This window comes from Schistocerca cancellata, chromosome 1 (genome assembly GCF_023864275.1).
Source record: "Schistocerca cancellata isolate TAMUIC-IGC-003103 chromosome 1, iqSchCanc2.1, whole genome shotgun sequence".
NCBI lineage: Eukaryota > Metazoa > Arthropoda > Insecta > Orthoptera > Acrididae > Schistocerca > Schistocerca cancellata.
The window spans coordinates 303,437,397-303,462,222 of record NC_064626.1 but is presented as its reverse complement, the minus strand read 5'-3'; the positions used below and the strand labels follow the sequence as shown (position 1 = coordinate 303,462,222).

Below are 24,826 nucleotides of genomic sequence, written 5' to 3'. Positions count from 1 at the left end.
CGGCTGTAGTTTCCCCTTGCTTTCAGCCGTTCGCAGTACCAGCACAGCAAGGCCGTTTTGGTTAATGTTACAAGGCTAGATCAGTCAATCATCCAGACTGTTGCCCCTGCAACTACTGAAAAGGCTGCTGCCCTTCTTCAGGAACCACATGTTTGTCTGGCCTCTCAACAGATACCCCTCCGTTGTGGTTGCACCTACGGTACGGCCATCTGTATCGCTGAGGCACGCAAGCCTCCCCACCAACGGCAAGGTCCATGGTTCATGGGGGGGAATATTGCGTGACTAAAGATAACGCTTTAGTCACGCAATATTAAAATAGTAAACATATAGGCAGGCCACTAAGGGCTGCACCACATGTCGAGCTGCGGTAGCATCAGACAGTCTGATCTAATTCTTGCTTCGTCCGTCTCGTGTTATTTTGCGTCCAACATAGTCCAATTCCTATATTTTGTGGTCACCAATTTTGATGGAAAGTTTCTCAGTAAGTTCATTGACAATGCTGTATTGCTTTTCTAAATTAATCATTCGCGTTATAGCTGCCCCTGGTAAGCTTATGACACTGTTCAAATAATACGTTCCACCAATGGAAGACACTAAGAACGAAATTACTGTTCCTTCTAATGATCTCGCCTTCCGCGAATAGACCGATTCACTGCTCACTATTCACCTAACATTCAACGTAATGATTCCAGACTCGCAGGTCGTCATTTTAGCAAACTGTTCAACTAATGATAAAATTTTCTCAAGCTTCCAGCCACGTCAAGTGATTTAAAATCAGACAGTTGCCGAGGAGTATCTGGCCGAAAACTCGTGGCTTTTAAACAATTTAACACGACTGGAAGCTCCAGACAATTTTTAATCAGTATATATCGCCGCGAAGCCATACATGCATATATTACGTACCTCTTGAGGGAAGAAACGTGGGGGCAGGATTAACGCCTGAGGAAGCTGCTTGTTGAGGTGGCTAATTTATTAAGTTCTTTAGCCTTTCTATTACGCTGCCGTGAAAAGAAGACGATTCTACGTTTTGCCGTCGTGAGCCACCATATCAACACTGCGGCCGGGAGAATATTTCGTCGTGCCAGATTCGTCCTACTGGGAGAGAGGATACATCAAATCTGAAAGCAGTTGGATACAAACGGCCGCGAGCTAATAGCCGCCCACCTGCGGCTGACAGTCTGTCTGAGCTTTGTATTTGGAATGGATTGATGCAGCCGCAGTAGCACAACAAACGTCATCACAGGGAAAACATGAAAACGCCGAAAGGGAAATTCAACCGACTTCCGCAGCAACAGCACTGGACGGAACGTAAAACAACAGAACGCATCATTATCAACATGACGACGAGAAACATCGATGCAGGTGCCATGTCGGTAGAACAAGCAGTTCACAAGACGCCCAGTGAAACTGCAGAAGAAATTCGCGAAAGTCGGGACGAATTCTTTCAAAATAAGCCGCCGACCTCGAACACAAGAACTGAGCGTAATGATCTTCGCGAATTCCGAAACGATCCTCCCATCGCAGTCCTGCCACGACTGTGACGCGAAGATTCGGTTGATGCTGGAGGAGCGATCTGACGTCATCCTGTGTTTTGTATGACGAATATTTTAACCAGACGGACGCCATCGCGATGAGAAGCCCATTAACTCCTGTTATTGGCAACCTGTTTATGGAGAATTGAGGTCACCACCCTGGACACGTCTCCTGCAAAGCCTAGTTCCTTTCATCGTTTCGTCAACGACACGTTCGTTGTCTCGTCTCATGCACATGAAATGCTGGGAGAATCCTTGGACCACATCAACAGTGACAGCATAAAGTTCACTGTTGAGGAGAGACTGATGCTTCCTCGTCGTTCCTTGATATGCTCGTCCGCGGAGAAACAAGTGCGTGTCTCAGCCACAATGTTTACTGGAAACCTGCCCACACAGACCGACAACAGCACGCTATCAGCTGCCACCAAGCCTCGCAGAAAAGTTCTGTTCTGAAGATCTTGGAGCATCTAGCGGCAGCCATCTTAAACGACGAAAACGTGCAGAAAAACTGAGCCGCTTACGCTAAGCATTGAAGAAAAACGACTACAGCAACAGCAGATTTCTCAAGCCATCTTTTCGGAGACACGATAGCAGAAGGCTCTTGAGGAGGACACGAAGAAGCTTGCGTGTTTTATCATTCAGTGGATCAATAACAGGAAAGATGTATTGACCTCTAAAGAGGCATTAAATCGGTTCTGTCTTCAGTGCTCCAGCAGAAATACAACTCATGAGGCCTGTGAAATACGATGTAGGCTTGAGAACGCCGTCAGTGTATAAAATACCGTGTGCGTGTGGTCTGTTTTATGTCGGACAGATCGTGCGTACTATTGAATAGCTCTATGTAGCTCAAGAGAAATGCTTACACCTTGGGTACCCAGATAAATCAGTGATAACAGAGCGTGCTCTAGACAACGGACATCGTATTGAATTCGACGAGTCATCTGTTATTACACGGGCTAACAGTTTCTGGGAGAGCGTCATAAAAGAAGCGGTCGAGATAAAAGGAGCCGTCGAAAGACAGAAGCGCGCGGTGGGCGCGCAACAGAAATGATTTTATATGACGCTGGAGCGAGCGCCAGCGACGTCAGAGAATGCAACACGGATGTGAAGGATGTACAGTGTAGCGTTTGCTTCTATATCAGCACCTACCTATTGCGATTTATAACTTTGAAATTTTACGCAGGAACTCAAACATTTCTACGTGTGTTCAGTGTGGGCACCTTCTGTAGCTCGACATATAACGAAACGGTACGGTACCTCTCGCCACAGGCTCATAAGCATGACAGGTGTTACATCTACTGCGGCGTAGATCTGTTGTGTTACATCTACCAGATTTCGAACTCTTGTTCTGTAAACTATGTCCCTGATAAACCCCCATGCACTGAAATGCAGTGGGGTCTGATCGGGGCCTCCTCCCATTGACCACTGGGAAACAGTGTCCTCGTCAGATGAGTCGCGATTTCAGTCGGCAGCAGCTGATGATAGGATTCGACTGTGGCACAGACCCCATGAAGCCACGACCCGAAGTTGTCCACAAGGCACTGTGCAAGTTTCTGGTGGGTCCATAATTGTGTGGGCTTTGCTGTGTTTACGAGGAATGGACTGAGTCCTCTGGTCGAATTGAATTGATCGTTGACTGGAAACAGTTATGTTCGGTTACTTTGAGACTATTTGCAGTATCGATATACTTCATGTACCTAAATAGCGACGGAATTTTTATGGATGACAATCCGCCATGTCACCGGCTGAAAAATTGTTCGCGATTGGTTTGCAAAATATTCTGGACAGTTCGAGCTATTGGTTTGGCCATACCGATCGCTCAACACGAATCCCACAAATTTGACACATAATCGACAGGTCCGTGCTCAGAATCCTGCAGCAGTAACACTGAACCGTGGATTTACATTCCAAAATATTTTCTTTAAGAATTTACTAGCGATTCATCAAGAACATTAACACATTTAATGACACTGTGAGCGTGGAAGTAGTTGCCAATAGGCAACTGATGAAAAAGTTAAAAAAATTTTTTTTAATGAATGGAAATTTTATTCCTAAAAGCTCTTTTTTTTAAACATTTAAAATTATAATCAGAAAGCACCCTGTAAATATAAAGAAGTTACAATTTATTCAGAGGCAGAAATAACAATTTCTTAATTTTTTTAATTTTCACACGTCCGTAGTCACGACCGCTCACAATAAGATCTGAAAGGCTACACTGGTGCAAAACTGCAACACACCAGATACTTTAAAATAAAAATTTTAACAACTCACACAAACACAAAATATGCACCCCGTAAGAGGGATGGAAATGGTTCAAAACATTCACATTAAAAATTATTTGCCACCGAAAGTGCAACTTGTTTTTAAAAGAACTCTTATGGGAAGGGTGGCAACTTTATATACTAAAAAAACCATTTAATTAAAATCCATGAAATGCAGTTTTACATAAAATAACATGCTCTACATTACACATATAGGCTAGATACAAAACATATTTCAGGGATTCGATCTTTACACCTTAAGCAATAAATTCGTTAACACCGAATCCGACAAACATGACAGACAGCTATTAACATACGGCAGACCGAAAGAAAGAAAGACAGACAGACAGACAGACAGACACTAACTGCCTAACAAATGCGGACGGAAGACAGACGAGCAAGCTGGGTACGATAGACTGACCAAGAAAAGTAGAATTTCACAAGTAACTGAATCACCGTATCACGAATCACTTAACTTCTAATAACTGCGATTTCTGTCAAAGACCTGGCGCAGCACCCCAAAACGCTCTCCCGAACCGTCCGCTGCCAGCCGCTTCAACGGACGCAGGAAGGCGCGCCGATCTCCCGTCTCACGGCGTCGCAGCTCGCCCCGGCCAGCCCGATGTCGTGGGTTGACTCCTGTTGCTTTCGTGTGGGCCGCGAAGCCACTACGCCTCGCTATACGGCGCGGCCACTGGACTCACGTGGCGGTCTCACATGCGCCGACGCTCAAGGCGGACAAGTCATCTTGTGTCCCAGTGCGCGACCGAGCAACCGATCGATGCAACCGCCAATGCCCATTGCCTGAGCAAACTCGAGCAGACTGGCGGCCTAACACATACTAGCACTCCGGCCGACAGACACACTAACCGCCTCACCAATGCGGACGGGAGACAGACCCAGACTAACTCGGCTGACCGACTGTCCTCACACTGACTCGAATGACCAGCTGACCAGACTCGCCGAGACTGACAGACTGACTTTTAGCGAGCTCATAGCGCCCCTTAAATGCACGTTAATAGGCTTCCTTTCCCATTTCCCACCACAGGGAGATACCAAAGCTGCGATTGCCACAGCGGCGCCACCGCCAGAAACGGAGGGTGACTGCTTTACGCGCTGCGGTGCGCTCTTTGAAACAGCAAATTTTACCACGGCTCAAACACATTCGCAATTATGGACTTGTATGAGGTGCATTCAAGTTCTAAGGCCTCCGATTTTTTTCTCCGGACTGGAAAGAGATAGAAACATGCGCATTGTTTTAAAATGAGGCCGCGTTCATTGTCAATGCGTCCCAGAGATGGCACCACCGTACGGCAGATGGAATTTTACCGCCAGTGGCGAGAATGAGAACTGTTTTAAATACTTAAAATGGCGACGTTTTTCCTTACTTGAACAGTGTGCAATCATTCGTTTTATGAATTTGCGTGGTGTGAAACCAATTGAAATTCATCGACAGTTGAAGGAGACATGTGGTGATGGAGTTACGGATGTGTCGAAAGTGCGTTCGTGGGTGCGACAGTTTAATGAAGGCAGAACATCGTGTGACAACAAACCGAAACAACCTCGGGCTAGCACAAGCCGGTCTGACAACATGCGAAACAACCTCGGGCTAGCACAAGCCGGTCTGACGACATGATCGAGAAAGTGGAGAGAATTGTTTTGGGGGATCGCCGAATGACTGTTGAACAGAGCGCCTCCAGAGTTGGCATTTCTGTGGGTTCTGTGCACACAATCCTGCATGACGACCTGAAAATGCGAAAAGTGTCATCCAGGTGGGTGCCACGAATGCTGACGGACGACCACATGGCTGCCCGTGTGGCATGTTGCCAAGCAATGTTGACGCGCAATGACAGCATGAATGGGACTTTCTTTTCATCGGTTGTGACCATGGATGAGACGTGGATGCCATTTTTCAATCCAGAAACAAAGCGCCAGTCAGCTCAATGGAAGCACACAGATTCACCGTCACCAAAAAAATTTCGGGTAACCGCCAGTGCTGAAACAATGATGGTGTTCATGTTCTAGGACAGCGAGGGCGTAATCCTTACCCATTGCGTTCCAAAGGGCACTACGGTAACAGGTGCATCCTACGAAAATGTTTTGAAGAACAAATTCCTTCCTGCACTGCAACAAAAACGTCTGGGAAGGGCTGCGCGTGTGCTCTTTCACCAAGACAACGCACCCGCACATCGAGCTAACGTTACGCAACAGTTTCTTCGTGATAACAACTTTGAAGTGATTCCTCATGCTCCCTACTCACCTGACCTGGCTCCTAGTGATTTTTGGCTTTTTCCAACAATGAAAGACACTCTCCGTGGCCGCACATTCACCAGCCGTGCTGCTATTGCCTCAGCGATTTTCCAGTGGTCAAAACAGACTCCTAAAGAAGCCTTCGCCGCTGCCATGGAATCATGGCGTCAGCGTTGTGAAAAATGTGTACGTCTGCAGGGCGATTACGTCGAGAAGTAACGCCAGTTTCATCGATTTCGGGTGATTAGTTAATTAGAAAAAAAATCGGAGGCCTTAGAACTTGAATGCACCTCGTATAGAGGCAGCATGGGTCACTTTCTGCACCGGACATCCAACGAGTGGTTGAGTCGATGCCGCGTCGATCTTCCGCATTACGCCAGGCAATAGGAGGTCCTACACGGTATCCGGAGGTATCCCGTGACTTTTGTCACTTCAGCGTATGTTGTTGTTGTTGTGGTCTTCAGTCTTGAGACTGGTTTGATGCAGCTCTCCATGCTACTCTATCCTGTGCAAGCTTCTTCATCTCCCAGTATCTACTGCAACCTACATCCTTCTGAATCTGCTTAGTGTATTCATCTCTTGGTCTCCCTCTACGATTTTTACCCTCCACACTGCCCTCCAATGCTAAATTTGTGATCCCTTGATGCCTCAAAACATGTCCTACCAACCGATCCCTTCTTCTAGTCAAGTTGTGCCACAAACTTCTCTTCTCCCGAATCCTATTCAATACCTCCTCATTAGTTACGTGATCTACCCACCTTATCTTCAGCATTCTTCTGTAGCACCACATTTCGAAAGCTTCTATTCTCTTCTTGTCCAAACTAGTTATCGTCCATGTCTCACTTCCATACATGGCTACACTCCATACAAATACTTTCAGAAACGACTTCCTGACACCTAAATCTATATTCGATGTTAACAAATTTCTCTTCTTGAGAAACGCTTTCCTTGCCATTGCCAGTCTACATTTTATATCCTCTCTACTTCGACCATCATCAGTTATTTTACTCCCTAAATAGCAAAACTCCTTTACTACTTTAAGTGTCTCATTTCCTAATCTAATTCCCTCAGCATCACCAGACTTAATTGGACTACATTCCATTATCCTCGTTTTGCTTTTGTTGATGTTCATCTTATATCCTCCTTTCAAGACACTGTCCATTCCGTTCAACTGCTCTTCCAAGTCCTTTGCTGTCTCTGGCAGAATTACAATGTCATCGGCGAACATCAAAGTTTTTATTTCTTCTCCATGAATTTTAATACCTACTCCGAATTTTTCTTTTGTTTCCTTTACTGCTTGCTCAATATACAGATTGAATAACACCGGGGAGAGGCTACAACCCTGTCTCACTCCTTTCCCAACCACTGCTTCCCTTTCATGCCCCTCGACTCTTATAACTGCCATCTGGTTTCTGTACAAATTGTAAATAGCCTTTCGCTCCCTGTATTTTACCCCTGCCGCCTTCAGAATTTGAAAGAGAGTATTCCAGTCAACATTGTCATATCCGGAGGTATCCCGTGACTTTTGTCACTTCAGCGTATATGATACTCCTATTTCGTTAACTCTTCAAGCTCTGTTACGAGCTTTCGGTAATGATAAGTGTCGAGACGGAGGTGCGTGAGCGGTGTGTTTGTGTGCGCGCGTTGCAGCAGCGGCGGCAGCAGCCTGAGCAGCAGCAGCAGCAGCAGCAGCAGCAGCCACAGCAGCGCGAGCGCGGGCAGCAAGGCGTCGTCGCTGGCGGGCGGCGGCGCGGGCAGCGTCGGCGGCGGCTGCGGCTGCGGCTCGCTGCTCGACCTGGCGCCCTCGCCCTCCGACTCGGGCGTCGCCGAGCTGGAGGCGGCGCTGCGCGACCGCGACTCCGAGCTGGCGCACCTGCGGCAGGCCATGGAGCACAACGAGCAGGTCATCTTCCGCGTCTACCAGGAGAAGGAGCGCGTCTGGGAGCGCGAGCTGCGCAGGCTCAAGAGCGCGCACGAGAACCGCCTGCGCGCCGGCGCACAGCGCGCCCACAAGCTCGAGCAGACGCTCATGACGCAGACCTACCAGGTACCCACCCATCTCTCTCTCTCTCACTGCCTCCACTGTGGCGCATACCCACACAGCCCGAGATCGAACCCTTTTTGAGGGTCCGCCGTGTAGTACTGTACTGCGTGGCTAGGTTAAGGTAGTCCACCTCCCTTTAAATGCGTATGCAGTATTTCGACTTCTGGAATAAACAGCTAACAAGAATGGACACTTTCATACAATAATCGATTTTTAGCCTTCTTCTGTCAGCATTTCGCTTTATTTTATTCGTGAAGTTAGACATTTCTCTCTGCGGTCTTCAAAATTACTTTCTCGATAGAAACAAGTACTGAAATTGTGGAAGCATAAGTGAAAACAGTTGGATTAAGGAAACTTGCGAAATTTTCTGGGTCAAGTACCTGGATGGAAGAATACCAGCAAAGTGAGCAATACAGTGTCTGTGTAAAAATTGGTACACCCACCGATCTGTGCAAAATGTAAAACGACAAAAATTCTTTCAGTTCGCATACCAGACGTTGTTGCAAAGCCCAAAGAACCCTACACTAAAAGGGCCCAATAGGCGCATGTAAATAGGAGGGGGGGGGGGCGGCAGCGGATATTGAAAAGCCTTAATTTGAAGCCATATCATATGACTGCTGTGCAGTAATTGCGGGCAAACGACGATCAGAAACATTTAGATTATTGCACGTGGCGTTTGAATAACATCAACGGTGGTTTATTAGACCCTTTCCATTACACCGTGAGTGGTGAACGATGGTCTCTCTTTCCAGTCGTCTGAGTTCAAAGAACGCAAGGTACTCGGTAACGGAGATGCGTCTCTAACAGTGTGACTCAGCAGCCAATCCGTGCTGTGTAACAGGAACGCAAATCATTGGACCGATATTTTTTGACACTACACACTACCCTCAACACGACTGCATATATCAAAATATTTGATACATTTTCTGCTCAACACAATACTGCTTTTTACTCAAAGATGGGCCAACATGGCACACGTCTAAGGTATCCCAGGAACGAGTCCATGGTCTCTTAACCGAGGAACAAACTGTCGGCTCACATTTATGGCCACCATGTTCGCCGCATCTAACATGTGATTTTGTTTCTGGTGGAGACACTTGAAGAGCAACGTCTATGAAACAAATCCACACACAATATAGAAAATGAAAGACATCAGCCGTGAAGTAGCCGCCATCGATATCGGAACTTTAGGCTGCGTGTAGGCCTACATAAATATGCTTAGACGTGCACCGCTGGCCGGCCGGTGTGGCCGAGCGGTTCTAGGCGCTTCAGTCTGGAACCGAGCGACTGCTACGGTCGCAGGTTCGAATCCTGCATCCGGCATGGATGTATGTGATGTCCTTAGGTTAGGTAGGTTTAAGTAGTTCTAAGTTGTAGGGGAGTGATGTCAGATGTTGAGTCCCATAGTGCTCAAAGCCATGTGAACAATTTTTTTTTTTTTTTGCATCACTGTTTATTGACGTTGCAAATGTATCTTTCACTGTATTTTTCGTTGTTAATGAATGCCAAGTCGATTTCAGTTCTTCCTTTCTGTAATTTCTTTGAATTTCCTTTATAGTTACACGGGCTACTTTTGTCTACGCCACCTGGTATAAACCCTCTTGCAATTTAGGCTCTGCAGCCATTTTTAAACGGATCGCTAGTATCCAATGGTAGGTAATGACAGTGCACCCTGACCCTTAACATAGATAAATGTAATGTATTGCAAACACATAGAAAGAAGGATCCTTAATTGTATGATTATATGATAGCGGAACAAACACTGACAGCAGTTACTTCTGCAAAATATCTGGGAGTATGCGTGCGGAACGATTTGAAGTGGAATGATCACATAAAATTAATTGTTGGTAAGGCGGGTACCGGGTTGAGATTCATTGGGAGAGTCCTTAGAAAATGTAGTCCATCAACAAAGGAGGTGGCTTACAAAACACTCGTTCGACCTATACTCGAGTATTGCTCATCAGTGTGGGACCCGTACCAGATCGGGTTGACGGACGGAGGAGATAGAGAAGATCCAAAGAAGAGCGGCGGTTTGTCACAGGGTTATTTGGTAACCGTGATAGCGTTACGGAGATGTTTAGCAAACTCAAGTGCCAGACTCTGCAAGAGAGGCGCTCTGCATCGCGGTGTAGCTTGCTCGCCAGGTTTCGAGAGGGTGCGTTTCTGGATGAGGTATCGAATATATTGCTTCCCCCTACTTATAACTCCCGAGGAGATCACGAATGTAAAATTAGAGAGATTCGAGCGCGCACGGAGGCTTTCTGACAGTCGTTCTTCCCGCGAACCATACGCGACTGGAACAGAAAAAGCAGGTAATGATAGTGGCACGTAAAGTGCCCTCCGCCACACACCGTTGGGTGGCTTGTGGAGTATAAATGTAGATGTAGATTAACTTGTCATGGGATAGTGGAGCGCAGATGGCATGTACTCCATATGCAATGCTGCAACAATAAATGTTGAGTTATTGTAAACCTCTAAAATGGTGTACTAATTGTTTTCTGGCAGTGTAATAGTGTCAGAGTAATTATGAGACGCCATTCTGTTACGAAGATTGCAACTCCTAAAACATTATCTGTGCATTCTATGTTCCCGATGCAAACAGCTAGCATTTTTTTGATGAGAGTGATACGGAAGTGAGAAGGGCGCGTCTGCGTGTGTGCGCAGCTGCAGCAGGAGAAGCAGCGGCTGGTGGAGGAGGCGGACGGGTCTGCGCGCGAGGCGGCCGAGCTGCGCCAGGAGGTGTCGCTGCTGCGCGCCCGCCTCGAGGAGACCGAGTGGGGCCTCTGCCACAAGACGGGCGAGCTGGCGCTGCTCAAGGCGCAGCTCAAGGACGCGCAGGTCCGCCGCACTGCTCAGCCCCTGCACGCACTCCGCCCTGCTTCCTCATCTGCGCATCCTCACACGTCTGTACCCTCTTCCAACTGGTAGATTTTCCACGCCTTGACAAGCCAGTCCTGTGTTTCCTGCAAAATCGACGTCCATCACGACACATTCACATAATTGAGAATCACATCTCTGTCGTGACACCTCATCTTTCTTACATCGCCACACTAACCTCAACTGCCTTCCCTTTGCAGACTGTTAAATCGTTCTTGATATCTACCCATCCCTCTCCTCCTCTTCCTTGATCTGCAACGCTTAGCTTGCCAATTACGGCTTAATACGCTACTGGCCATTAAAATTGCTACACCAAGAATTATGCAGATGATAAACGGATATTCATTCGACAAATATATTATACTAGAACTGACATGTCATATTTTCACAGCAATTTGGGTGGATAGATCCTGAGAAATCAGTACCCAGAACCACCACCTATCGCCGTAATAATGGCCTTGATACACCTGGGCATTGAGTCAAACAGAGCATGGATGGCGTGTACAGGTACAGCTGCCCATGCAGCTTCAACACAATACCACAGTTCATCAAGAGTAGTGACTGGCGTATTGTGACGAGTCAGTTGCTCGGCCACTGTTGACCAGACGTTTTCAATTGGCGAGAGATCTGGAGAATGTGCTGGCCAGGGCAGCAGTCGAACATTTTCTGTATCCAGAAAGGCCCGTACAGGACCTGCAACACGCGGTCGTGCATTATCATACTGAAATGTAGGGTTTCGGAGGGATCAAATGACGGGTAGAGCCACGGGTCGTAACACATCTGAAATGTAACGTCCAATGTGAACAACAGGTGACAGTTACGTGTAACCAATGGCACCCCATACCATGACACCGGGTGATACGCTAGTATGGCGATGACGAATACACGCTTCCAATGTGCGTTCACCGCGATGTCGCCAAAGACGGATGCGACCATCATGATGCTGTAAACGGAACCTGGATTCATCCGAAAAAATGTTTTGCCATTCGTGGACTCAGGTTCGTCGTTGAGTACACAATCGCAGGCGCTCCTGTCTGTGATGCAGCGTCAAGGGTAACCGCAGCCATGGTCGCGGAGCTGCAGCAAACGTCGTCGAACTGTTCGTGCACATGGTTGTTGTCTTGCAAACGTCCCCATCTGTTGACACAGGGATCGAGACGTGGCTGCACGATCCGTTACAGCCATGCGGATAAGATGCCTGTCATCTCGACTGCTAGTGATACGAGGCCGTTGGGATTCAGCACGGCGTTCCGTATTACGCTCGTGAACCCACCGATTCCATACTCTGCTAACAGTCATTGGATCTCGACCAACGCGAGCAGCAATGCCGCGATATGATAAACCTCATTCGCGATAGGCTACAATCCGACCTTTATCAAAGTCGGAAACGTGATGGTACGCATTTCTCCTCCTTACACGAGGCATCACAACAACGTTTCACCAGGCAACGCCGGTCTGCTGTTTGTGTATGCGAAATCGGTTGGAAACTTTCCTAATGTCAACACATTGTAGATGTCGCCACCGGAACAAACCTTGTGTGAATGCTCTGAAAAGCTAATCATTTGCATATCACAGCATCTTCTTCCTGTTGGTTAAATTTCGCGTCTGTAGCACGTCATCTTCGTGGTGTATAAATTTCAGTGGCCAGTAGCGTAGTTGTCTATAGCATGTCCTGGTTCGTCCTCCAGCTTTTCTTCCATTTGGCGTGTGCTGGTATTTCCCATTCTTTCCAAATGATTGGTCAAATTCTGTTATTTAATATTTTACTGTTTACTGATTCTCTGTTTAATATGTACATGGTGTTCGAAAATTCCCATTACATACTTCTAGGGCTAGTAGAGGAGACAGTAAATTTTGAATAGGAACCAATGTCTGGAAACATTGTTTCTGTTCTACGTCGGTTTCAGTACAGATGAGTGATGCGTTCTCGTCTTCTGAGGGAAAAAGTCTGACTTGGTTTTCCTGGTAGGCCACAGATTAGACACGATGACGTTTACTACGTTAGACTTACAGCGGATGTGAGGTCTTATCGAACGTTTAATTTCGGAGGCTCCTGTGGAGACGAGGTTTTGCTACTGCACTAGAAGTTGAAGAGACGCCAAGTACACACTTGTACCAGGATATCATTCGTAGGGACAATGTCGGGTAACATCGAGCCACAGCTGTAATAAATCAGTACTGCTCAGTACGTGCAGTACAATGAGGGTTTTTTAGTGCAGTACTGTAAACAGGTAATGTTACAGTGTTCATACAAACAAATGTGCTTAAATGATAAAAGGATGTAGCGTTTAGTTTCCTTTCGAATTGTTACCTAATTCATTTCCTCAGCAGAAGTGGATGAGTGAATCATCTGAATGGAAACGGCACATTTCCGGACATGGGTTCCTATTCAAAATATTATGTATTCACGCACCTCTACAAGTCCTAGAAGTTTGTGAGGGAGATTTCCTAACACACTGTGTTACTAAATAGGTAACTCGGTTCATGCTTAATAGAGCACAATCCTAGTTGCAAGTTGTTTGTGTAAAACCTTCCAGTGGCAGCAAAAATTTGATATCCAGTGTTTCGTACGATTATTCATCGAATTTAAAAAGTTTTAACTCTGTCGTAATCTGCTCATTTAGCAGTTATAATCTTATGTTAAACCTCTAACACAATAAAAGTATTACAGTTAGAAATGTGTGTACCCCTTCAGGCAGCGCTCAAATTATCCAGACTATATTCACCTGATATTTGAGAATGACAACACTTAGCGTCTTACAACAAACATTATCCTCAACTCAAACATTTTCTCGCTGACATTCCCCACGAAATGATGAAAGAAAAGGTTTGTTCCTTACTATCTTTTCGATTCTCATGCTGTTAAACTTCGGCATGACATTTTAACGCTATTCGGAACACATTTTGGGGGCACTATACATATATATCACTGAATACACGTAGAAAATTGTATAATTGTACGATAGTGCTGGACTTACGACGTCTTAAACATTGAGATGATTGAAAAACTAATATTTGTTTAAAACAGAGTGCAAATTACCCAGACTAAACTCATCCAGTGTCTGATGATGATAGCACTTAGCGACTTTCAACGAACTTTAATTTTAAACTTGGTCTAAATTACTTCTCGCTTACAAACCTAGCGTCAAATATTTAACGTAGTAACTCTTTTGTAACGTAAATACAAGCTTTAACTTGGCTTACATATCAGAGACCAATTCTTTTAGGAACCAGGGGTTTGCTCGTTCTTTCCTAATATCTCCATTTCGTATCCTGTCCATTTTGTATCCTTTAACACCCGTTAAAAGTCTCATTTCTGCCGACTGTATTTTACTCACTTGCTTTTGAGTCAGCACCAGTTTTCGCTGCCAAAAAAGTAGTTAGGTACAGACACAGCTACATAAAATGTCATTATACTTTCTCTTCTACCTTTATTTTTAAAAGTTCTTTGAATGATCCCCATGCAGATTGAAGCTTCCTGACTTTTTTATCAATGTCCTCCTCATTATAAAAGCTTAAGTCACAGCCAAGGCACTTAAAATTCCACAGTTGTTCCAAAAGTTTTGTAGTAGTATATTCAATGTGAGATGACCCTTTCTTCTAAAAGCCATAATTTTAATTTTACTAACGGAACTTTTAAAATTATAATGTTTCTGTAAATGTCTCATTTTTTTGACTCATTTTATCTTCTGCAAACAGAAATGTTTTATATCCTAGGTTTATCATCAGTCTCTGTTTCTTTAAAATGTTGTCAGTATATGTAACTACTAAAATGTGCAAGATAAGCTAACCCTTGTCTAAGTTCTACATTTTATAGACATCTTTCACTTCTTTTAATCCCATGCCTATGATAAAACTAGTATTTCTGTACAGACTGCTTGTTACCAAAATTGTGTGTGGTGGGTAGCTCTCATTTTATTCAGTTTTCCCTATTGAACACATTATCAAACCCTATAAAAGTGGAATATGTTTCAAAGTTATCTCTTTTTTTATTATTATTATTGTTTGTCTGATGGTCAAGACATTATCTACACACCATCTTCTTTTCCTAAATCCACCTTCCTCTTCTCCTAGCTGACAGTCTGTAATAGTTTATAATTCTTTATTTATTATTGTACTATAGATTTTATATCCTGCATTCATCAGACTAATTTCTCTGTTGCCTTTGTAGTTTTTGCATTCGTCTCTTTACAACAATTTTTAATTAGAGCTATTGACCAAGAGAGAGATAACTAGCTATTTTTTCAGAATTTATTAAGTAGGTGTAAAATTCTTGATATGCATATTATACTACTACATTTACAAAATTCATATGCACTTCATCTAATCCAAGTGCCTTCCTATTTTTTACTGATCTTAATATTACATCTAATTCTTGTATTGTTCCAATCCTATCAAAAATATAATGTTCTTGACATCTCACATTTGGAATGAAAGCTCCATCCCACTTTTCATCTTCATCATTGCAATTGCTCCCACCTTTTTCCATGCACAATTAAACTTTGGACCACCCTCAATACTTTCAAACAACCTTTCTAACACCAGTTCTTCTACATTCCGAAGAGCCTCAGCAATAGCATCCTTAGTGTGAAGACCACATGTAGCCCATCTTAAACTATTTAAAATGATTATTTTCATTCCAGCCAACATATTTTTGATTATTATATTGAAGGGCAGAAAAGTGGCAGCAACAGTGCCTCTGCCCACCTGTCTCGCACTTATGGAGAGGGTTTGGGAATGTAAAAGCTACCAGGGGACTTCATAAAATAAGTTACACATTATTTTGGCAGCCCAAGTAACTTTCAATGAATGCTGCACTACAAAATCACTGCTGTACATGATACTATTTTTTAATGTAGGTTCCAACTCTCGGTATACTACAGTTAGAATATTATACCAATCGTTCAGTTTCTTGATGACAGACATCTGCTCCTTGATAACTGCACTACTAAAGAACCAGCGAGTGAACTTCTTTTTCATCAGTAAATCTGTGATTTGTGGGAATAAGTTTCTTGATTGCCTTGCCATTGTCATCTGCAGTTTATGTTGAATGCCTTCCTTTCCAATCAGCATCACTTGTCTCTGTGGTTTGGTAAAATTATTGCTGACATTTCACTGCTACTGGATAAGACACAGATTTTCATCCATATATCAACAGAATTTCACTGTGAATCTATGTGTAAATTAGACATTTTGCACACAAGAGTTGTACCGTCACACACAATTCAACTCTAGAGAACATTTCCAGTTGCTGTGCCATTTCACTCCTCTCATATCACAGTAGAATATGCCATGCCCATTGTGTGATTGTTTTAGTGTAAGATGATGTGTATAACTTATTTTTAAAGGCCCCTTCATATATGTTAGTAAAAAAGTAATTCAGCATAACTATATCTCTAGTAAACAAACAGGCTAAATTGATGACTTCAGAATGTTTCATTAGAACAGAGAAGAGATATTCCCAAGAAAATTGTCAGTAGAGAACTGACAGATACACCACTTTTGATATTGCTGTAACAACTTTAGATGATAAAGTTCTTGTATTGGAATTAGAATTACTGTTTATGATGCTTATCATGTGGCTGCTTCTTGCAGTGATTCTCAGTTATGTTAAAAAGTAAAATGATCCCAGATTTTTTTATAATGTATCAGATAATCTATGCCACAGCTATTTTCCTATAGCAGTAGTCTTTCAACCTCTCAAACCCATGTTCTCTCCACACCATTCACCCACATCTTTGTGCATCTGCTTGCCCTGCTAGCTTTGTATCCCCCCTGCCCCCCCCCATTCCCATTTCTCTCACTCCTCATATTCCCTCAACAAATTGCGCTCACCTTATCAAACGTCCCCGTCATCTCCTTTGTCCGTCCCTCTACTGCTTGCCTCCATTCCCCCATGGCACCGCATTCTCTCTCTTTTACCCTTTATCCACCCTTCCTCCCCACCCACTCCCTTGTCCCTCTCCCATTCACCCTCCCCTTCTTCCCTCTTTCTTTCCCTTTCATCTCCTGTGGTTTCCCACCACTTGTCCTGTGTCCCACTCCTCTTGTTCACACTATTCCTCCTCCTCCTCCTCCTCCTCCTCCTCCTCCTCCTCCTCCTCCTCCTCTTTCTCCTTCTTCCTCCTGCTCTTCTTTTCCTGTACCTTTAGGCTTGTCAAATCCATAATGGATTAAAGTTTTAATCCTAAACATACTCATTTAATACATCATAACAGAATTAAGTTTCCCCTTCTGGCTTATCATGTCCTCAATGGATTTCAAGTTTTAACCCTAATGATACTTGTTTTCCACTTCATAATGGAATGGAGTTTTACCCTTTTCACTCTTCTCCTTCATCCTGTCTTCCTTTCCCATCACCCTCCGACTACTATGTCATTCTCATCCATTTCATTTCTTCACTGCCCACCTTATCTTATTCCTTAGTCCTTCTCATGTGATTTCCCGTCCATTCTTTCTCTCATCCCGAACTCTTCATTTTATTTTTAATTCATATGAAAACACATTCAGAAGTGGGTAAGTTTCTAAGTCAGTCATGTCGATTCGCCAGGGTGAGCAGGCATCGAAAGGGCAAGAAGTGGTACAGCTGCGAACAGAGGTGCGTGAGCTGCGTGCAGAGCTGGAGCGCCGCAGTGACCAGCTGAGGCAGCAGCGTGAAGAGGTGGCGCCACTACGTGCACAGTTGGATGCACAAGCCCAGGAGCTGGCCCGGCTGCGAGCACGTGAGGCTGACCTGGCCGCACAGTTTCAGAGTGAGAGGCTCACCTGGGCGCAGGTGCGTTGCATAGTACTACTAAAAGTTCTGCTATCTGCTACATTTGGCAAGGTAGATCGGTGTTCAACAATGTGCTAAGTTTGTCATGAAGCACACCCTTGGCTACTTTCTTGTTTATTGGTATCATAATGCAGTTATAAGATATTTATGGCATTGTAGTTACAAAAGTAGGCTTCGTTTGCTGTAGAGTGACAAGATAAATATGTGAATGGACACGTTTAATGATATACAGAATAGAGTGAGTGGAGGCATCTGCTCAAAGTGCTTAACAAGTTCACTGATAAACAGTGCACAACACATCTGTCAGCTATGCTCTGCGCATACAATGAAATCACCTATCAGATAATTGGGATCCATCCCAGAATGCCTCTTACATAAGCTACCATGACAACTGGCTACAGGTAATAAATCTCATTTACTGAGTCATAATTGCCTTGTAAAATATTACTCTTAGCAGGAAAATGGGGAAACTACCAATACTTCAGGTGTCTAATGCTTAAACCATTGAGTTAAGCAAAACTACTGAAGGCAAATAAGTGGATGAATGGTGTCTCCTGGAACTGTGTATCAGTGAAATGTTTCATTTTTCGCCTGTAATATGTAGTTGTATATTATATTTTATTAACAAATGCAGGAATACTCAGCTGCTCACAAACTACATGTAAAGATAGAGAGGAGCAGTAAATGCACATTATGGAAAAATATCAGAGGAACTAACATTAGGAAGTCAAGTAATGAGCAGTTGTAGAACTTCTATGCCTGTAAAAAGACAAAGGAATCCTAACATCATTTTAGGTGACAAAATCTGTATTTTGGTTCAATTTTTAAGCAAGAAATTACCATTCTGATTGACAATCTGAGGAAACTTGTGCCAAACTACTGTTATATGTTAGATTTCAGTCTTGGCCTCAATACTTGGGCATAATTTGCAAGTAAGTGATTATATTATCTTAAGAAATGAAACATAAATAAAACAGAAAAACCTTTTGAGGGGATTAAGTAGTGTATGTCACTTTTGATTTATGAGGAATAGTAAGAATAAAGGGATGATCTATGATTAGATTGTTGTTCTTTATGGACTACAAGATCTAGTTAAATATGAAGAGCAGTTGATAAGCTCATATTCAAAAGATTCTTGCTAAGAATAAGCAAATCGAGATACAGAAGCCTTTTGAAGCTGTCATGAACAAATCCGACAACTGTTGAAAATCAGATCAAAAGAGATTTAGATCCTTGCGCAGGCTTACATTTAGAAATCAGATGAGAACGAAGTTTCAAAAGATTTGTTTATTTGCGAAATGGATAGATGTCACTGTTGTCAACTTGCATAGTCTCAAAATGGTCTTACTGAAACACAGAGTAGAATTTGATCTGTTTATGTTCACATTCATGTGAAGTCATGTGGGTTGTAGCACTTGACAGTGGAAGCTGCTGTTCAACATTATTGTTGCTTTGTCAGCTGTGGCTGCTGGTCTCTAGGCAATAGTGATTGTTATCACTGTCCTGTGCCCTTGTAGCAAACGGCAAAAGAAGTGAATAATTGTACTATTTAAGGGACAAATTCACACATGACAGCTATAAAATTATTTCCAATAGTAGAGAAAGCAACACTAGGTAAATGTTTTCATGTAATAATCATCCAATAACAACAAAAAGTTCCTGAACCTATGTGTTCAAAGAATAGGTCTATGTAGTATGCATAACTTTCGTATGTCGTGAGAAAGTACTAGACAAAATATTGTAGTGAAAGGATGTTGAGAAACAGATATATAGATGACAGCTAACTGATGGAATTTAAACAGAAGGTGCAATAACAACAGTCCATGCAATAATCCTCTTGAAGATGGTGGCTTGCTATTGGAAGAAGCAGAGACCTAGAAAACAAAACAAAAAGAAGAATTGAACTAAAAACAGGCGCTCACTGTTACAAACGAATACTAGTTAACACCAATTGTAAGTCATTGATAATCATAGATATGAGTTCAAAATATCTAACATTTAGTTCACTGTCCAGAAGTTTTGAGATTCTATTACTACAGTATTCTTAATTTTTTGAAACAGCCATGATTTGGTTCACTGTAAGCTTAAATAGAATACATTATTTATACCTGCTTTGAGAGGAAAGTAAATAGTGCACCTTATAACTGTAAAACAGTTAACTATTAATTTTGTTTATAGTTAGCTGTGTCGGTCAGTTTGTGGCTGCTGCATTAATTTTAGTCAGCCATATTAAGACCACTTAATTAAAACCTTCTATTTTGACCTATTCATTACTGCTATGAGAATGACTAGTTCACAAAATTATAATCTGAGACATGATTTGTAAATCCGTGATGCAGAAGTAAAAAAGTAACTATTTTTAGTGCTTTTTTTGTACATGGAAAATCAGAAAAGTCCCATCAATGTGGCAAATGTATTTGAAAGAGACTACGGGATGCAAATGCAATTCACAGAATACATAAATCTCTAAGAAAAAGACACACGATGGTGGAATTATCCAAACGGGGGAGAAATTGGTAGATGTGGCATACATGTGCAGACAAACAAATTATTATAGTTTCAGATAAAATGATTTAGCCAAGAGAAAGAGCTTCACAAACTGAGCAAGCCAACAACATGCTGGTCCATCTTTGGCCCTTATGCAAGCACCTATTCAGCTTGATTGACAGAGCTGGTGGATATCCTCCTGTGGGATATTACACCACATTCTGCCCAATTGGCATGTTGGATCATTGACACCCTGAGGTGGTTGGAGGGCTCTGTCCATAATACTCCAAACAGTCTCAATTAGAGAGAGACCTGGTGACCTTGCTGGACAAGACAGCATTTGGCAAGCACGAAGACAAGCAGTAGGAATCCTCACCATATGTGGGCAGACATTACCTTGCTGAAATTGAAGTCCAGCATGGCTTGCAATAAACGGCAACAAAACAGGACATAAAATACCGTTGATGTATTGCTGTGATGTAAGGGTGCAATAGATGACAACCAAAGGGGTTCTGCTTTGAAATGAAATGGCACCCCAGTCAGTCACTCCCGGTTGTTGGTAGCCTACCGCTGTCCAGGGCATCTGCAGACCCATCTTCATCCAGGAATCTCATTGATTAGTGTAAAATTGTCTTCGGTGATTAGCCACAGTGACCAGCAAAGATGTCTGGAGACACCCAGGAGAGTGGCATGTTACCGGCTTGACCGTCACCCACTGTATGACACAACAATTGAAAGTTGCAGTCTGGGGTGTCATTTCACTTCATAGCAGGGTCTCTTTGACTGTTATCTTTACAGCACTGTGGTACATCGCTAATATTCTATGCCTATTTCATTGCCCTTCATGGCAAGCCATCCTAGGCTTACATTCCAGCAAGATAATTACACACACACACACACACACACACACACACACACACACACACACACACACACACACACACACACACACACACACACACTCTCTCTCTCTCTCTCTCTCTCTCTCTCTAGTGCTTATCTTATCGTCAGCAAGTGTGCCAGATCTCTCCACAATTGAAAAGATCTGGAGTGTTATGGGCAGGACCCTCCATGATATCCCTCAGGAGGACATCCAACAACTGCATCAATCAGTGCCCAGCCAAATAACTGCTTTCATAAGGACCAGAGATGGACCAACACATTATTGACTTGTTAGATTTGTTAAGCACTTCGTCTTTAATAACTCATCCAATTTTTATGAAATCATTTATGTAATCACTTGTCTGTCTGTACACGTAAATCAAAACTTCTGATTTCTGACCCATTCAAATAATTACTTCATGGTTCATCCTTTTAAGAGGGTATACCACATAGCAACTTTTATCAAAGAAGCTATTCTCCTATAGAATATCTCAACGGCTGATGTGGTACACTTCCACCAAAGTAGTACAAGCGGTGGTGTTGCATGTGATCATGATCTTGACTCTGGACATATTGTGCAAAACTAATTCTAATATGTGGCTGTAGATACAAAAGTCCAGGTAGAAATCACATCTAATATCATCTCAGGCACAACTTAATGAGTACTGATAGATTGGTCATTGAGACATTGTGCTAAAAATGACATCAGGAAGATCGATCTCTCTCTCTCTCTCTCTCTCTCTCTCTCTCTCTCTCTCTCTAGCTTCAACTGTCTTTTTCCAGGAAAAGGAGAAAGTACTGCGTTACCAGCGCCAACTCCAGCTCAACTACGTGCAGATGTTCCGTCGCACGAAGTCACTCGAGGCAGAAGTTGAGAGTCTTACATTAGAGCTGGAACTGGATTCGAAGACAGCAGCTGCTCCCAAAAAGCTACCAGCCATCGAGATGGGCCATACTATTGAGCTTTGAGGTTGCAGGTGATGAAAACTGCAGGCAAGTGCCTGTGTAGTTGAGGTGCTCTCTTGTGGGAACTGATGCTGGTCCTAAAGACTCAATTCATCAACCTACATAGCTTTCTTCCATGAAGAGCTTACATATTTTGAATATCCCTTTCAGTATATTTCTGTAGAAAATAACACCTAGAAAAACACAAATTTTATACTAGTTATGTTATGCCAGGTTTTGAAGTAAGTGTATGAAATGCATCTTCAGTTTAAATATTGTGTTAGATAGTTAAGTATTTATAACAGGACTGTAATTCTGCAGTTTTAATGTACTGTAAACTGAGAAGTGTCTTCCTGATGTGAGATGGACGTGTATATATTCCAAAGTGTAACTCATAAGTAATTAAAGTGTGTGATGACAGGACCAACTGAACATGCCTCTACTTCATCCAAGTGAATGTAGTAGTAATTCTAGCTGTTTATCATAGCTGCTGCTTATATTATAGCTTAAGTCTGTTCATTGCAACATAATGTTAGTCTGTGCCAATTAACCAACAGCTGCAGACATAAAACTAGTTATTTGTGATGCTATAACAATGTGACAAACAGTTATTATAATGTTTTCACATGAAGACTGTACCTAAATATACTACTCTTATTTATTAATTTCATTCATGAATGGGTGAGTGGAATGAATATTTTCATATGACATGTTCCTGGTGAAATTTTAGTTTTGCAATTACGAGATGTGACTATCATAATTTCACCATTGTAATACAAGCTTTAGGGCAGAATTGTGGATGCATGTGGACAACTGTGACATTGGTTTACAGCAAATGTCTATTTTGAGTATTATATGGCCACAGAATTTTAATCACTTTTCAGGATTGTCATTAAGGTTCAAAGCACTCCTTATTCCCTATGTAGCAAACATTATTTCCATTATTCATTGGTGATTTAATAAAACTCAAAATAAAAATAAGCAATAGTATAAAATTGGTAACACTTGTGTTCAAATGAAGAAACATGTGACTATTGAGCACAAATACTACTGAACATAGGTTATCATCTCCACTTTCTCACAATTTTAGTGATAGCAGTTTAAGGAAGTGACTGCCAACAGTATTTGGAGATAGAAAATGAGTCTTTGTTTAAAACTTCTGTTGACAACTTTTGTTGACAACAATTGCCATCTGCATGCCACTGTCCACCACCACTTGGAGTATAATTTTCTCCTAAGGTGTGACAGATTATTTACTACCAAAGTGTCACATTAATATATGTACTATTTAATCCAAACTGCTGTGAAAGATAAATTATGTAATTTAATTAACCATGACATTCAGTGTTAATAAAAGTTTAATGTGATGATGAAATAAATAAATGATTCTTGTTTAAATATCCAAATCTCTGAATAGAAGTTCTCAGTTCACCAAGTCAAAATACAGCAAACAAAATCACAATTTAGTTGGAACAGTTTCAAGTATTTAAATGTTTTACAGGATCTAAATTCAAGACTATACTTTTTACATTGGTTTTAGGCAATTTTTCTGTATTTGCTATCGTCTTGCAGAGAATTATACCAAACAAATTTCATCTAAAGAATGAGATAAATTTATAGTTACCACATCAACATACATCTTTCAAAATAATTCCATCTATAACAGTCTGTAAACAAAATATTTTAATTAACAGTTGGTCACTGGAGAAAATGTGTGTGTTGTGTACATTTGTGGTTGTTAGAATTAAAAAGTTCAGAATCGTTGTTTTCCTATGAAAAACACACATCTGGGAATGAATATTTATGAAACACATTCTTGAATAATCAGTCACTGATGTGATGGGCTACCATTGAGGAGTAAATTAAATATGAAACAGACATTTATTCAATAGCCTTATGTTACTAGATAATAACTGGGGAAAGCTCAGGAGAAAATAATATTACTAATTATCAGAATAGATAAAACTATTTACAGGAGCATATTTGTGTGATGCTGGCTTCAGACACTGTATCTGACGACGTATGGAAAAACTGGTAGAAGCTGACCTCAGGGAAGATCGGTTCCGATTCCTTAGAAATGTTGGAACACGTGAAGCAATACTGACCCTACAACTTATCTTAGAAGAAAGATTAAGGAAAGGCAAACCTACATTTCTAGCATTTGTAGACTTAGAGAAAGCCTTTGACAATGTTGACTGGAACACACTCTTTCAAATTCTGAAGGTGGCAGAGCTAAAATACAAGGAGAAAAAGGCTATTTACAATTTGTAAAGAAACTAGATGACAGTTACAAGAGTCAAGGGACTTCAAAGGGAAGCAGTGGTTGGGAAGGGAGTGAGCCAGGGTTTTAACCTCTCCCAGATGCTATTCAATCTGTATATTGAGCAGGCAGTAAAGGAAACAAAATAAAAATTTGGAATAGGCATTAAAATTCATGGAGAAGAAATAAAAAGTTTGAGGATTGCTGGTGACATTGTAATTCTGTCAGAGACAGCAAAGGACTAGGAAGAGCAGTTGAATGGGATGGACAGTGTCTTGAAAGGAGGGTATAAGATGTACATCAACAAAAGCAAAATGAGGATAATACAATGTAGTCAAATTAAGTCGGGTGATGCTGAGGGAATTAGATTAGGAAATGAGACACTTATAGTAGTAAAGGAGTTTTGCTATTTGGGGAGCAAAATAACTGATGATGGTCAAAGTAGAGAGGATATAAAATGTAGACTGACAATGGCAAGGAAAGCGTTTCTGAAGAAGAGAAATTTGTTAACAT

At 42.3% G+C, this 24,826-nt stretch overlaps 1 protein-coding gene across 1 annotated transcript in view; it reads left to right on the top strand.

Annotated features, from left to right (window-relative positions):
* Positions 1–23,444, top strand: part of LOC126172354 (leucine zipper putative tumor suppressor 2-like) — a 151,477-nt gene extending 128,033 nt beyond the window's left edge. The window contains exons 4-8 of the mRNA XM_049920879.1: positions 7,694–7,781; positions 7,824–8,090; positions 10,752–10,925; positions 17,515–17,739; positions 21,892–23,444. Coding sequence (XP_049776836.1) covers positions 7,694–7,781; positions 7,824–8,090; positions 10,752–10,925; positions 17,515–17,739; positions 21,892–22,077 — 940 coding nt within the window. The 3' untranslated portion in view covers positions 22,078–23,444. The remainder of the gene's footprint in view (positions 1–7,693; positions 7,782–7,823; positions 8,091–10,751; positions 10,926–17,514; positions 17,740–21,891) is intronic.
* Positions 23,445–24,826: the final 1,382 nt, after the last annotated feature.